At 45.2% G+C, this 14,272-nt stretch overlaps 1 protein-coding gene across 1 annotated transcript in view; it reads right to left on the bottom strand.

The window, feature by feature from the left end:
* Positions 1 to 14,272, bottom strand: part of CREM (cAMP responsive element modulator) — a 112,597-nt gene that overhangs the window by 8,281 nt on the left and 90,044 nt on the right. The window contains exon 12 of the mRNA XM_055087805.1: positions 370 to 477. Within this exon, the coding sequence (XP_054943780.1) occupies positions 370 to 477 (108 nt within the window). The remainder of the gene's footprint in view (positions 1 to 369; positions 478 to 14,272) is intronic.

Below are 14,272 nucleotides of genomic sequence, written 5' to 3'. Positions count from 1 at the left end.
GCGCGGCCGGGGCCTGTGCTCCGCAACGGGAGAGACCACAACACTGAGAGGCCCGTGTATCAAAAAAAAAAAAAAAAAAAAAAAAAAGAAAGAAAAAAAAAAAGTCTCAGTGCCAGGTGCCAAAAACCTAGTGTCTCTAAAAAAGACTTTCAAAAACCAAGTCACCTTAAGTTCAGGCCACTTCCTAAGCTAACATTGCTGAGGAAACCAGGGTATTAACCTGTGATTTTGACTGAATATGTTACACAAGCTACCCTCCAGACCCCACAGCCTACTGCCCATTAAGACGTAAGACATTTATTATAAACAAAAGCTTTTTCTAGGAAGGGGAAGATTTTTAGACTGGAAAATGACAGGACCAAGGCTCACCTGGTAGCGAAAAGCTCCAGGGAAGGGAATTCCAGTCCCAGCTCAACTCCTGACGTGGATGTGACTGAAGGCGGCTTGGGTTCACCATCCAGTTTCCTCACCGTGAACCTGGAATGACAACACACCCGACTTCATAAAGGAGCCAGGATGTGGAACGAACAAAGTGACAGCAGCATTTTCCCAATTCAAGATGGGAAAGCATAAAGCAACTATACTCCAATAAAGATTTTTAAAAAATGAAAAGATGGGAAAGCATAACCTCATTGTGTGCGATGTTCCCACGCACCTTTCAATGACCCTCTGCCATTTTAACTATCAGTTACTTATTTATTCTCAGTACCTTCTGTTCAGATGCCTTTGGGTTCCCTAACCTTGGCTTTGGTCTCTGGTGGTGAACCCCGACCAAGCTTTCTGACAGAATTTCTCCTGCCTCCCAGCTCACCTCCATCCCCAGCGCCCTGGCCTGGCTTGCACAGGCTCACCACCATGCGTCTGCAGCCCGCCTCTGGACAAGCCTGCCAGCCCGCCAGCTATCAGCGGGATGGCCCAGTGGTTCTTGCCCGGGATGAAGGGCACATCTCTTCCTGAACCCCCACTTCCTCCCATGTGCAACCCACACACTGTAATAATGCCCCTTGTGTGTCATAACTAGGTCATGACCCTCCTCAGGCCATATGTAACCTCCTCACTTCTTTCAGATCCCTGGTGCTCTGTATGTAAGACAGCTCAATATACACCCCCAAATGGTAATTATTTGTTAGACCTGTCATTCTCCAGTGGTTTGGAGAATGTTTTCCTAGCTCAGTGGATTCCCTCTTTCCTTAATCAATAAACGTTTCATGACCATACAAACACCATTAGCTGAAAATATTATTTTGGTTTAGTATATGTCATTACATCATGATTTAAATTTGAAAAGGCCTTTGATTATTATACATGGAAACAGCGACGTCTCACTAATGTGGCATTATAGGAAGGGGTCAAGGCCATAAAAGTGAACTTCCTGGATAAATGAAAATGACCTCCTTAAGGACCATGCCCTTTGAAAAATTTCACAATTTTTTTTTTTTTTTTTTTTTGCGGTACGCGGGCCTCTCACTGCTGTGGCCTCTCCCGCTGCGGAGCACAGTCTCCGGACGCACAGGCCCAGCGGCCATGGCTCACGGGCCCAGCCGCTCCGCGGCATGTGGGGTCCTCCCAGACCGCAGCACGAACCCGTGTCCCCTGCATCGGCAGGCGGACTCTCAACCACTGCGCCACCAGGGAAGCCCCTCACAATTTTTAATGGAACTCTTTTTTGGAAATCATACTAAAATTAAACACTTCAGTACTTACATAATTATCAATGGATGTTTTTCTTACATAATTACCAATGGTATAAGGATGCCTGCCTCCTTATACAATGGAAATCAAACATAATTTAACTTTTTCATTATATTCCAGAGCATCGTTAAGAGTATCCATTTCTGAATATTGTAATAATCCAGTGCTAGTTTTGCTCCTTGTAATTCTTGTCACTCACCATTAGATTGCCAGATGACACTTCATGCTATTGTTTTACCCGCTGGTCCTTCTAATTCATTGCTTCTAATCTGCTCCAGACCAGCACACCAGGAAATCAAACTTAGGAGTCAGAAACACGTTTGGACACTGCTGGTGGGAATGTAAAATGGTGCAGCTGCTACAGAAACTAGTATGGTGGCTCCCCCCAGAATAAAAATAGAATTATCATATGATTCAGCAATCCCACTTCTGGGTATATTCCCCCCCAAAATTGAAAGCAGGGTCTCAAAGAGACTTTTGTACACTCCTGTTCACAGCAGCATTATTCACAATAGCTGAAAGGTGGAAGCAACCTAAGGGTTCATCAGCAAATGAATGGGTAAACAAAATGTGGTGTATACCTACAATGGAATATTATTCAGCTTTAAAAAGGCTGAATTTTCCCCCAGAGTCCCTACATTGTCCTGGACAGAGTGAGTTTTCTTCCCTCTTGGTCATGACCTGTGCGTGTCATGACCCACCCCTCACCCTGGCCCCTCCCTCTCTCTGCTCCCGGGAGGGTCAGAAGAAGAGAGAAGGGTATTTAGTAGTGGGAGATGGAGTAAGATGAAAAACCAGCTCAAGGGGATGAGCAGGGGAGGGCTTACAGCCCCCCATCCCCTCATTTGTGCCAGGCAGGACAGCTAGGTCAGTGGTCACGTGCACGTGTATATATTATGACCCCATTTTACAGATGAGGGAAATGAGGCCCATTTCCAAATGCCAAAAATGAGTGAAATAAGAAAAACAAAGACACCGTTGTGAGTTCACTATTCTCAGATTATATCCTTCCTAATTTTTTTTAGGGGTCGGGAGGGACAAGTGGGGGAAGTTTAAAAAAAAAAAAAGGAAGGAAGGAAATTCTGACACATGCTACACATGAATGAACCTTGAGGACATTGTACCAAGTAAAATAAGCCAGTCACAAAAAGACAAATACCATATGATTCCACATATATGAGGCATCTGGGAAGTCAAACTCATAGAGACGGTGCTTGGCTGGGGGTATTGGTTGCCATGGGGTGGGGAGAGGGGCAAATGGGGAGCTGGTGTTTGATGGGTACAGAGTTTCAATTTTGCAAGATGAGTTCCGGAGTTGATTACACAGCAATGTGAAAGTAATTAACACTACTCAACTGTACACTGAAAAATGGTTAAAATGGTAAATTTTATGTTATATGTACTTTAGCACAGTTAAAAATAAACTTTAAAAAAAGAGTTAGAAACATGCATTAATTCATTCAATAAATATTTCTTTTGTGCCTACTACATATCAGGCCTGTTCTTGATGCCAGGGCTAAGGGGCCTTCCAGCGTTTCCATTCCAGTGTATAGTATATAAGAGCACATGCACCTTTGCGGTCCACCTAATAAAGTGCACAACTGTAGGACACTGGTTTTCATAAGATAAATGATTTACCCAGAATGTCTGCAACCTGACCTATTTGGATGAAGACTATATTTGAAATTTAAATATCTTAATTCTAAAAGAGCATAATGATGATTTTTATTTTTTTATTTTTTTGGCCGCACCGCAACGCCTGCGGGAACTTAGTTCCCCAACCAGGGATCAAACCCGTGCCCCCTGCAGTGGAAGTGTGCAGTCCTAACCACTGGACCCCTAGGGAATTCCCGTTATGATTAAAACTTTTAATTTTAATCCCTCGCCAACATCTTTTGGGTGTGTCTGCTTAGTTTTTCTTTCTGTTCTCGATTAAGGAATGGGATGGGAGAGACTGAATGTACACACAGACGATGGCCAGGCCATCCATAGCAATAGAGCTCTGCCCCACAACCCGCAGCCACCTGCCAGGGACACCAACCACTCTTCCACAGTAACCAGCCCAGGAAGCCAGCCTCCTGTAAATCAGACTTGCAGGAAGCAAGACTGCTGTCTCTAGCAGCAAACCAGGAAGCTAAATAATAACTTCTGTAACAATTGGCCCCAAATGGCCAGGGCTTGATTAACAACTGACAGCCCTCCCTAAGTTTTGTTCCTGCTTCCAACTTAAAACCAACCAAAGAAAGCCAAATCTGCTCCCCTAACCAATCACTTAGGATGCCCGATTCTAGTTTATCCACCCTCAGCTGCCCCCTGCCACCCTCCAGGCACACCTGAAGCCTTCCCTTTCTGCACCTTATAAGGCATTCCCACTCCTCTGCCCACCTTTGAGTCTCCACCAAAACGCAAGTGATAGGGCTTCCCTGGTGGCGCAGTGGTTGAGAGTCCGCCTGCCGATGCAGGGGACACGGGTTCGTGCCCCGATCCGGGAAGATCCCACGTGCCGCGGAGCGGCTGGGCCCGTGAGCCATGGCCGCTGAGCCTGCGCGTCCGGAGCCTGCGCTCCACAACGGGAGAGGCCACAACAGTGAGAGGCCTGCGTACCGCAAAAGCAAAACAAAACAAAACGCAAGTGATAGTGGCTAGCTCCCTTACTATAGCAAACTCAGAAAAATGGCTTTTGCTTTTTCTCATTTCATTGGTCTTCGATTATTTCTGCAGATGTTTACTGTATAAATGCAAAACGCTATTCAACCTTTTGCAGCACTTAATAACTTACCAAAACAACTGTTACAACCCCAGGTTCCTAGCAAGATCACCAAACTCACCCATTACCTCTCACACCGGTTGCCATGGTTGCCACAACATGAACCAGCCATCCAGCACATGCCATAATCACCACGTGCCTGCCCACGAGCAAATAGTTCTTTCATTATTACAGTGCTGAAGTTTTTAACAATGGGTAATCATTTGAAAAATTCTTTTAGAACAATTCTTTGGCCATTTAGACTCTCCTACTGTACTTACTACAGTCACTGAGAAACAGAAAACATGTTTGTTCTAATGTTTGTGGACAGGTGGAATGGCCCCAATAGATAACCCCCAAATAGTAGGGATGTTTATACATCCTACTTAAAAAGGTACATGTGTTACTGAGTCCAACCTCGTACTGCTTGCTGCACGACAGGCTAATACATTGAGACGGGTTGTCGGGGCAAGGAATAACTACTTTATTCAGAAAGCCAGCAGACAGGGAAGATGGTGGACTCGTGTCCCAAAGAACAGCTTGCCTGAGTTAGAATTCAGGCTTCTTTTATACTAAAAGGGGAGGGAGTAAAGTTAAACACTTCCTGGTTTGGTAAATTCAATAAATATTTCTTTTGTGCCTACTACATATTAGGTCAGCCTCCAGAGGGGAAGTGTTACTTTTTTCCTCCCTGCCGTCATTCACAGGTGGGCCTGGTCAGCATGCTTCCTGGGAGCGAAACAAAGGTACTTGAGCTTCATGCTCATTACCTGGCAGGCAGGATTCCCAGTGATGGGCCGTTATGTATAATTTAAGCTTATAGGTAACATCCCTTTAGTGATTAACTTGTAATAGAACACAAAGTTTCTTCCCTATTACACAGGTTAGGAGCTATTTCTGTTTGCTTGGATCTAACTACTGGCTAAACATCAGGCGTTAGAAAGTACTTGATAAAGAGACTTCCCTGGTGATCCAATGGTTAGGTCTTTGCCTTCCAATGCAGGGGGTGCAGGTTCAATCCCCAGTCGGGGAGCTAAGATCTCACATGTCTCGTGGCCAGAAAACCAAAACATAAAACAGAAGCAATATTGTAACAAATTCAATAAAGACTTTAAAAATGGTCCACATCCCAAAAAAATCTTAAAAAAAAAAGTACTTGATAAACTTGGCTTGACTGTCATGCTGAAGAATCGTAATGGGTATTATTTTTTAAATAGGTGATGTACTTTTCTCCCTGTACCTCCACGTATATGACCTCCCCCTATCCTGTTGGCGGCATCCATTTGTCTCAGGCAGGATTATGATTCTTATGGAAGGAAGGCAAAGAAAATATGTTATGTTTTTGCAGTCTAGTCTTTGCTTTTGAGAATTGTTAAGATCACAAACTTGCCAAACAGGCTTTCAAAGAGGCAGGACTTTCTAAATCCCAAATGCTCCATCTTTGTATTTCCAGGAGCAAATAGGGCTGGCTCGTAGATTATTACAAGGGCATAATTTTTAACACTGATGATCGTTTGAAAAATGTAAAACAGAATTTTACTTAAAACCAGAGTGTAAGGGAGTCCTTGAAACAGGAAAGGAAAAGAGAAAAATCCCATCTCTTCCAGGTCTGGGAAGAGGAAGCAGCAGCAAAACGAGTGAGTCCTAGTTGCCCCCCCTCTAGTCAGAGAACTACGGGAGGGTGACATCTCAGGTGTGGAGAGGAGAGAGCTTGGAGATTTCCTACCCTATTTTTCTGGTATTTTCCTCAAAGATTCACTAAGTCATCTATCAAATTCGATTCTGGTTTACAGTTTTAGGTTCAATGCATTACATCATCAATCTTAGGGGCTTGTTTCGGTATTTCCTGTGACTCTGCAGCTACTCCCTGCTGGTCCCCATCTCCATCCATGGCAAATGGGAAAGGTTTAAGGCAAAGAATACTCTTGTTGAAAACCATATGTTGTTTGCTACCTTTTTAAGACATTGAATGTGTTAGTTATGTTATTTCAAGGAAGTTTTAAAAAAACCATATCTTTTAGAAAAGTGATTAATTCTCACGTAGGACTCATTTTGACACTGTGCATTGACTCATCAGCGCAGGAGATAGGCTGTTATTTATCAATTTGGCTCCCTCTAGTGGCCAGTTTGCAAATTTTAGTAGGTTCTCATATATTCCTTAAAACCCCTTTTAAACGGCAAAGCAGTCATTTTTCTTAGGAAGGTTTGGGGGTAAATGATTGAAATTAAGAGAATCTATATCTTTTTAGCAAATATGATACTTAGTCATACTTAGTCATTTTTTTTGAAGAATTACTAAGGTTTCTATATAGGGTTGACAGATTTAGCGAATAAAAATACAGGGTACTCAATAAAACTTAAATTTCAGATTTAAAAAATAATTTTTTTTAGTATAAGTATGCCCCAAAAACATTAATCTGGGAATCTATATATTTGTATTGTGTTTTACATCTCGTTTAACAGATGACGATTCTGAGGATCAAAACTTCCGACTTCAAAGCATTTTTCCCATTTTACTATGGCTTGTCCTTGTTTTTTCATTAGAAATTTTCCTCAAAGTTCCCAAAAGAAATCAGATCAGAGGTCTGATCAGATAACACTTGAGTTTAAGCTCCAAGGATCCTGAGATATCTTTAACTTGACCAGGTGAAATGATCTCCGTGCAAGGCCCCAGGGAACCCTCGACCTCTCCATGAACCCTCCCCGCTTGGCCCCTGGGGCTCACCTGCCGGTTCCAGTCACTTGTCGAGGACAGGGCTACTAAGTGGGGGCAGGGATTTAACTCAGAGGGGCCCCCAGTTCTCAGCTCTGCGGGGGGAAAGAATCACCCAGGTGACACCCACCCCTCACCTCCTCACTACACCCCCCCTTTCTAGTTAACTGGATGGAGGGGGAGTCCAGCCTTGGTGTTTTAAAAAGCTCTGAGGTCTGGGGACTTCCTTGGCAGTCCAGCAGTTAAGACTCGGCGCTTCCAATGCAGGGGACATGGGTTTGCTCCCTGGTCGGGGAACTAAGATCCCACATGCAGCTCTCAGGTCTGGTTTCAAAGCAGAACTTCTCAATCTTGGCTGCGTCTTAGGGTCTTAGGGTCATGGGGTGGAGCGGGGCTCACCAGGTGGCCAATTAGATCCATAACATTAAACCTTCCCAGACAGTTCCAGAACTGAGAAGCACTGCTGTAGGGCAGGGAATGGCAACGTTTTCCGTAAAGAAGCAGATGGCAAATGGCTCAGGCTTTGCAGGGCATGGGTCTCTGTCATAAGCACTCAGCAAAAGCAGCCACGGAAGACACATGGACAAGCAGGTTCTGCTGAGTTCCAGGAAACTTTGAATTCCAAATAATTTTCACATATCATGGCATATTATTATTCCTTTGATTTTTCTCCATCATTTTAACATGTAAACACCATTCTTAGCTCTAGAGTAGGAATAGCCAACTAAGTCTGTAGGTCAAACCTTGCCCACCACCTGTTTTGTACCAAGTTACTCATCTTTTCTCTCCCCAGCTTCCTCTGGTAGGACTGATAGGGAAGAACCTTTGTATTCTATTACAAGTTAATCACTAAAGGGATGTTGCCTATAAGCTTAAATTATACACAATGGCCCATCTCTGGGAACCCTGCCTCCCAGGTAATGAGCATTAAGCTAAAGTACCTTTGTTTCGCTCCCAGGAAGCATGCTGACCAGGCCGACCTGTGAATGACTGCAGGGAGGAAAAAAGTAACACCTCCCCCCAGGAGGCTGATGGGAACCAGGAAGTGTTTGACTTTACTCCCTCCCCTTTCAAAAAGAAGCCTGAATTCTTGACCTCCCCCCAGGAGGCTGATGGGAACCAGGAAGTGTTTGACTTTACTCCCTCCCCTTTCAAAAAGAAGCCTGAATTCTTGACCTCCCCCCAGGAGGCTGATGGGAACCAGGAAGTGTTTGACTTTACTCCCTCCCCTTTCAAAAAGAAGCCAAAAAGTAACACCTCCCCCCAGGAGGCTGATGGGAACCAGGAAGTGTTTGACTTTACTCCCTCCCCTTTCAAAAAGAAGCCTGAATTCTTGACCTCCCCCCAGGAGGCTGATGGGAACCAGGAAGTGTTTGACTTTACTCCCTCCCCTTTTAGTATAAAAGAAGCCAGAATTCTAACTCAGGCAAGCTGGTTCTTTGGGACACAAGTCCACCATCTTTTCATTCGGCTGGCTTTCTGAATAAAGTCGCTATTTCTTGCCCCGACAAATCGTCTCTCAGTTTACTGGCCTGTCGTGCAGCGAGCAATACGAGCTTGGACTTGGTAGCAGAACATTTCCATTAATTCTTCTTGGTAGAGTAATTCATATGACAGATGCTGTGATTCATCAAGTCTAATGTTTTGTCTTTCCACAGTGCAATATAGGGCTTTTATGTAAGTAATTGGCTTATATCCTTTGGGAGTTCTTTTTAAAAACAAATTGGTATTATTACCTTGTATCTATGAATTGGCATAAAATTAGTGTACCATTTTAACAAAATTGTTCTTTAACCAGATAATCCATTAAGAGTTTTCCTCTTAACTTGGTGGTAATCTGGGCACAATAGCTATAAAGAGAAAGCCGCTTGCCTTTGTGACACCAGGAACTCATCCCCGAGTTCTACTTTGGAGTTACATATGTGCTCAGCCCCCGTGAAGGAGCAGTAACTGCGGTCGCATTTGAGTCCTGGGCACCTCACTGAGTGTTCTGACCTGCGCGGTGCCCAGAGGAAGGTGTGGCAAGGAAACATGGAGAAATCTGCCTGGGATTTGGGGGGTTTTCTTCTTCTAATACCTGTATATTGACAGGTCGCATCACCTCCTTTCAAGCAGTAATATTTCTTTCCTCTAAAAGTAGATTAAATCTTCAGCCCTAAACAAAACTTATGACATTTGAGACAAAAGGTGAATTTGAAACTGCTAAAAATTTAGATTTTTAGTTACTTTTACCATGCTTTCCAAGCTTTCAAAAGAAATGGATGAATCATTCTGGTTTATGGGAAATGGTTAAGGTATTAGGTATTGCAGGGTCACAGAATATGCCACCCCACAATAGGCCACTTCGGCATAAGGATTATTTTGAGTTGAAGGCGGTTGAGAAGCAGCAGCTGCTCCCCCATTTGCCTAAAAGCAGGACATAAATTTACAAAGGTGTCCCTCTCCACTCTCTGCCAGGAAGGACGGACGTTAATGAGACAACTTTAGACCCTTAGTCTGGAATCAGACAGCACCAGAGGAAGCAACATGACAAACTTTACTAATTAGCCTGGATCTACTATTGGTTCCCAGATATCTGCCTTCCCACAATTTGCCGCCCCTAGAGACTCAAGGTCCTTTCCCTTTGTCTTGTCACTTCCCTAAATTTTTAGTGTTGCTTTGCCAACATGCTCTGTAAGCCCAGTTCTAAGCTCCCTTTGAGTCGTTTGTCTCTGAGTGCCCCCGTGGGTCGGACGCACAAGCTAATGAACCTCTGTGCTTTTCTGTGGTTAATCTGTATCCTGTCTGGCCAGCTCAAAGGAGCCCAGCCAGATGACCCAGGAGGCTAGTAGGAAGGAGAATTTCTACTCCCCTACAGGATCTTGAAATGATGCTCTCTGCTTCACAAAGGAGAGATTCCTGGGTCAGCACAAGTCCATCCCCAACACACGTCCCCTGGCCTGGGATGTGGGTGCTGATGCCTCCAAACAGAAAAGTCAAACCAATATCTGGACCATGTGTCTGTGCCCATTGGGATGTACCTCTGTCCCCTGCAGGATGGAAGGGGGTCCCATGTGGTCTCCTCAGGAGATAGCGCCAATCAGGGGACACGGTGCCTGTCTCTACCATCAGCAGATTGGATATTTTGTTATACAGGTTACTAGATCAGTCCTGGCCAGTGGGTGTATTAGTTATCTATTGCTGCATAACAAATAACCCCAAAACTTAGTGGCTGAAAGCAACCTTTGTTACAGTTTCTGCACATCAGGAATCTGGCCCCGGCTTACCTGGGTCCTGGAGCTCAGTCTCCCATGGGCGGAGTCACCTGCCTGGAAAGATGGGCTTCCAGGCTCACTTGCAGAGGCAGTGCTTTTCTGAGGACTCTACCTGCTGCCCCACCAAGGAGGAGTGTTTTCTGCTTTGGCCATTGGAGACACAACCATTCCCAACTCCACTGAGCTCCTTTCCGTGGTCCTTTCCTTGGCTGGTCTGACTTGATAGGGGACCTCTGGGGTCTGGGCTCCTCTGCGGCTCCCTCTTCTCTGGACGCTGCTACCTTGGCATCACCCAACCCTCAGCTGTCTCCTCAACATAGGGAGATCGCTGGCTGGCTGTTGGATTCCCCTCCCTGCCTGGGGTCCTTGGACTCCTCCCAGACCTTGGGCTGGGGCAACGGCAGGGTCACAGAGAACGTCCCTTCCCTCAGGGAGCCCTGTGCTGAGCTGCTGTGTCAGGCAGGCAGATTGATCTGGTTCCTGCAGCTCCGTCCTGGTCAGAAGGCACCTCTCCTGTATCCTCTTTAACATCTGTACTGCCGGACTTCTGAATTCACCAGTCTCCTTGTTGCAGAATGCTAGCTCCCGGTCTGCAGCTCTATCTCCTTCATTACTGATGAGGTGAAACAGCGTTTCCTGTGTTTGCTGGCCAGACACGTTGCCTCTTCTATAAGATACTCATGTCTCCTGTTCCTCTTTCTTTGCATTAACTTTTCTTTGCTAAATGGGAGTTCTTTCTATATCTTGGATATTGCTCATAATTACATATATTGCAAAAACGAGCACTCCATTCATGTTTTAGATTTTTCACTTAAAAAGAGAAATTCTTAACTTTAGTCAAATCCATCTTTTCTCTCATGGTCAGTCCATTTGTGTGTTGAAGGCAGCATTCCCTGCCCCTCTTCTCCCACTCCCAGGTGGGGCAGACGTCAGCCCCCTGGTCACCCAGCACCCCCGTGAAGCAAGCCCCCCGCCTGCCTGATTGGAACTCACCCTGCAGCCTGGAGCGCGGAGCTGGTTCTGCTCTCCTAGTGGCTCGTCTGTTCGTGCATTGGTGACCTTTATGGATCGTGGATCCTGAGCCCTCCAGGTCTAAATTAGGGAAGCTTTCCTCGAGCTGTGCTTTCCACTGGAGCTCTCCTTACTGCCCATTTCCACCCAGAGCCCGAGGCCAGCATCTGCCCAGTCCACCACCGGGCCGAGGGCAGGTGCCCCCAGAGCGACACCGCTGCGGCCACCTACCCCCACTCAAGGCAGCCTTACCCCTCAGCGTGCCACCTGCTCCGACCTGGCTTGTGTTGTTGTCAGGGGGTGGCCCTTGCAGAGGGTGGGGTAGACAGCTCCAGGGTTTAGCTGGATGGCGGTGGGGGGGGGGGTCTCAGAGCACCTAGTGGAAGTGAAGTCCACACCATTTTTTATAAATGTATACACGTAGATGCATATGGGTGTAATTTTTGTAAAACTACTAGATCATATGTTTGAATTGTGCTGTAATTTTTGTTTTCCTGCAAGCATGTCTTGGAAAGCATTCCTTGCTGGTATGTATCATGCTTATATACTTTTAATATTAAAATAGTATTTAATACCCTGGGTGCACCATATGTCATTTAACCATTTGGGTATTGTTAAAAGACGTGAGGGCCTGCAGCATGAGGGCCTAGAAGAAATGGACAGGGTGCCACCTTAAATACAGAAACAGAACACAAGGAACGTTAGTTGGGCTACGTTCCCAGGGTTTGGACATGTGTGTGCATGCGAACGCACGCACACACACATAGAGGCTTTTCTTTTAGGAGGGTCCTTTTCCCAAACAGGGTCAAGCAGCCTGAGATGCACACCTCCCTCTGCTCAGGGGGCCATCCTGGCACCTAGAGGGATTTCCAGATGCACGAAGACCGGGGCACCCATTCTACACCCTTTTCAGAGGACCCTAGAGGTACATAAACAGTATCCAGACAGTTAATCAGGACACCCGCAGACACGTCCTGAAGCTCGCACAGCTGCCCATCAGTGTCGTGACCGCAGGGTGGGGATTCTTCCTGACCACTGACACCATGCAAGCCCACAGACACCACTTGGGTGGAGAACACTCGGAACATCTCAGCTGCTGCCCTGTCAGGTGAGTTTGAAGGCCCCTTCTCAGACTGCTCCAGTAGGGCATAAATAATTCATCGATCCACTTAGATCTTAAAGGCATTTGCCCTGTGTCCAGAGGGGTCCCTGCCAGCTCTCAGCGTCACAGGTTCACATGGGATTACTGTACTGATGCACACATTCTAGTGTGGAATGGAATGAACAGAACAGACGAAGAGCTTGGCGTGTACTATTAACCATCCCAGTCTTTATCACGAAACCCAGCCCAACCACACGCTGCCTCAGACTCTCTCCTGCGATTCCAAATTGTCACTTAACTCGTGGCAGTGGTTGCCTCCCGGGTGGCTTGGAGCCAGGGATGGGAGACAGACTTTTCACTGTATACCTCTGTATCCTCTGAATTTTGAACCTCAAGTACGTCTTACCAATATTAAAAAATAAAGTATTTTTTAACATGTTAATTTTTGAAAAGTAAAAAGAGACAATTCGGATTTTTCAAAGGTTACACCTTCCGGGGAGTTGGTGAGCTGAAAGGCGAGCTTCACGTGCCTCCCCTGTGCACCCCATAACTGCGGGGCTGTGGGCAGAAGCCGTGGGAGGGCAAAGAGGGAGAAGGAAGGGTTTTCGGCTCAGGATTATCAGGCTCTGACTGCTTTCTGCACAAAGACCCAAGGAATTCCCACTGTAGATTCACAGAAGGGCTTTATCTCCAAATCTGATCGATGGTCCAGGGAAAGTAAAGACCTGGATTAAAAGCAAGAACAAAGGGCAATGAAGTATGTGTAGGTGTAGCGCAACCCACACTGGCCCAGCTTCTTGGTGCTATTTTCCAAATACATGAATTAAGCAGCAGAGTTAGCAATTATTCAAATAAGGGACAAAACATCTCCATTAAAATATTCATATAATTTAAACAATGAAGGTTTTGCCTTAAGTCCCAATATCTATTCCATTTCTTCTATTTTTTTTTTAACCCAACAATGTGTTAAGGTACTTTAGAGTCCATTGTGGGGTGAGGGGGTGAGGGTTGTTGTTGGATATTTAGTTTAATATTGATAGAAACCAAGCTTCTCAAGACCAGATCAATAGAAGGGACAAATAAGCTTTGCAGTGCTTCTCCCCTGGATCCCCACCAGCTTGGAAAGGGCATCAGGCCCTTTGGTTTATTTTATTTATTTATTTTAGTTATTTTAAAATTTTATTTATTTATTTGGTTGTGCCAGGTCTTAGTTGCGGCAGGCAGGCTTTTTAGTTGTGGCATTCGAACTCTTAGTTGTGGCATGCATGTGGGATCTAGTTTCCTGACCAGGGATCAAACCCGGGGCCCCTGGATTGGGAGCACTGATTCTTAATCGCTGTGCCACCAGGGACGTCCCCAGGCTCTTTGGTTTAGACAAGCCTTCACGCACGTGCAAATCCTTGAGTAGCAAATATGATATGAAGAGAATCGTAATGCTTTTTAAAAATACCTATTTGATCGCCAAATAGACTTAATAACAATGGGTCTTTTAATTTCTGAGTATGCTCTTCATTCCCAAGCATATGATTATGTCAAATGTACTCAACCAAAGATTCAATAGTTCTGATTTTTTTTTCTAAGTGTGGCTATTAAAGAAATACAAAAAATAAAAAAAAGAAAAAAAGCAAAAACGTTAAGAATAGAATTCTCTGGGAGAAAATATTTGCAAACAAAGCAACTGACGAAGGATTAATCTCCAAAATATACAAGCAGCTCATGCAGCTCAATATCAAAAAAACAAACAACCCAATCCA

This window comes from Physeter macrocephalus, chromosome 11 (genome assembly GCF_002837175.3).
Source record: "Physeter macrocephalus isolate SW-GA chromosome 11, ASM283717v5, whole genome shotgun sequence".
Taxonomy (NCBI): domain Eukaryota; kingdom Metazoa; phylum Chordata; class Mammalia; order Artiodactyla; family Physeteridae; genus Physeter; species Physeter macrocephalus.
The sequence above is the reverse complement of the archived record's forward strand: the minus strand, read 5'-3'. Positions and strand labels throughout refer to the sequence as shown.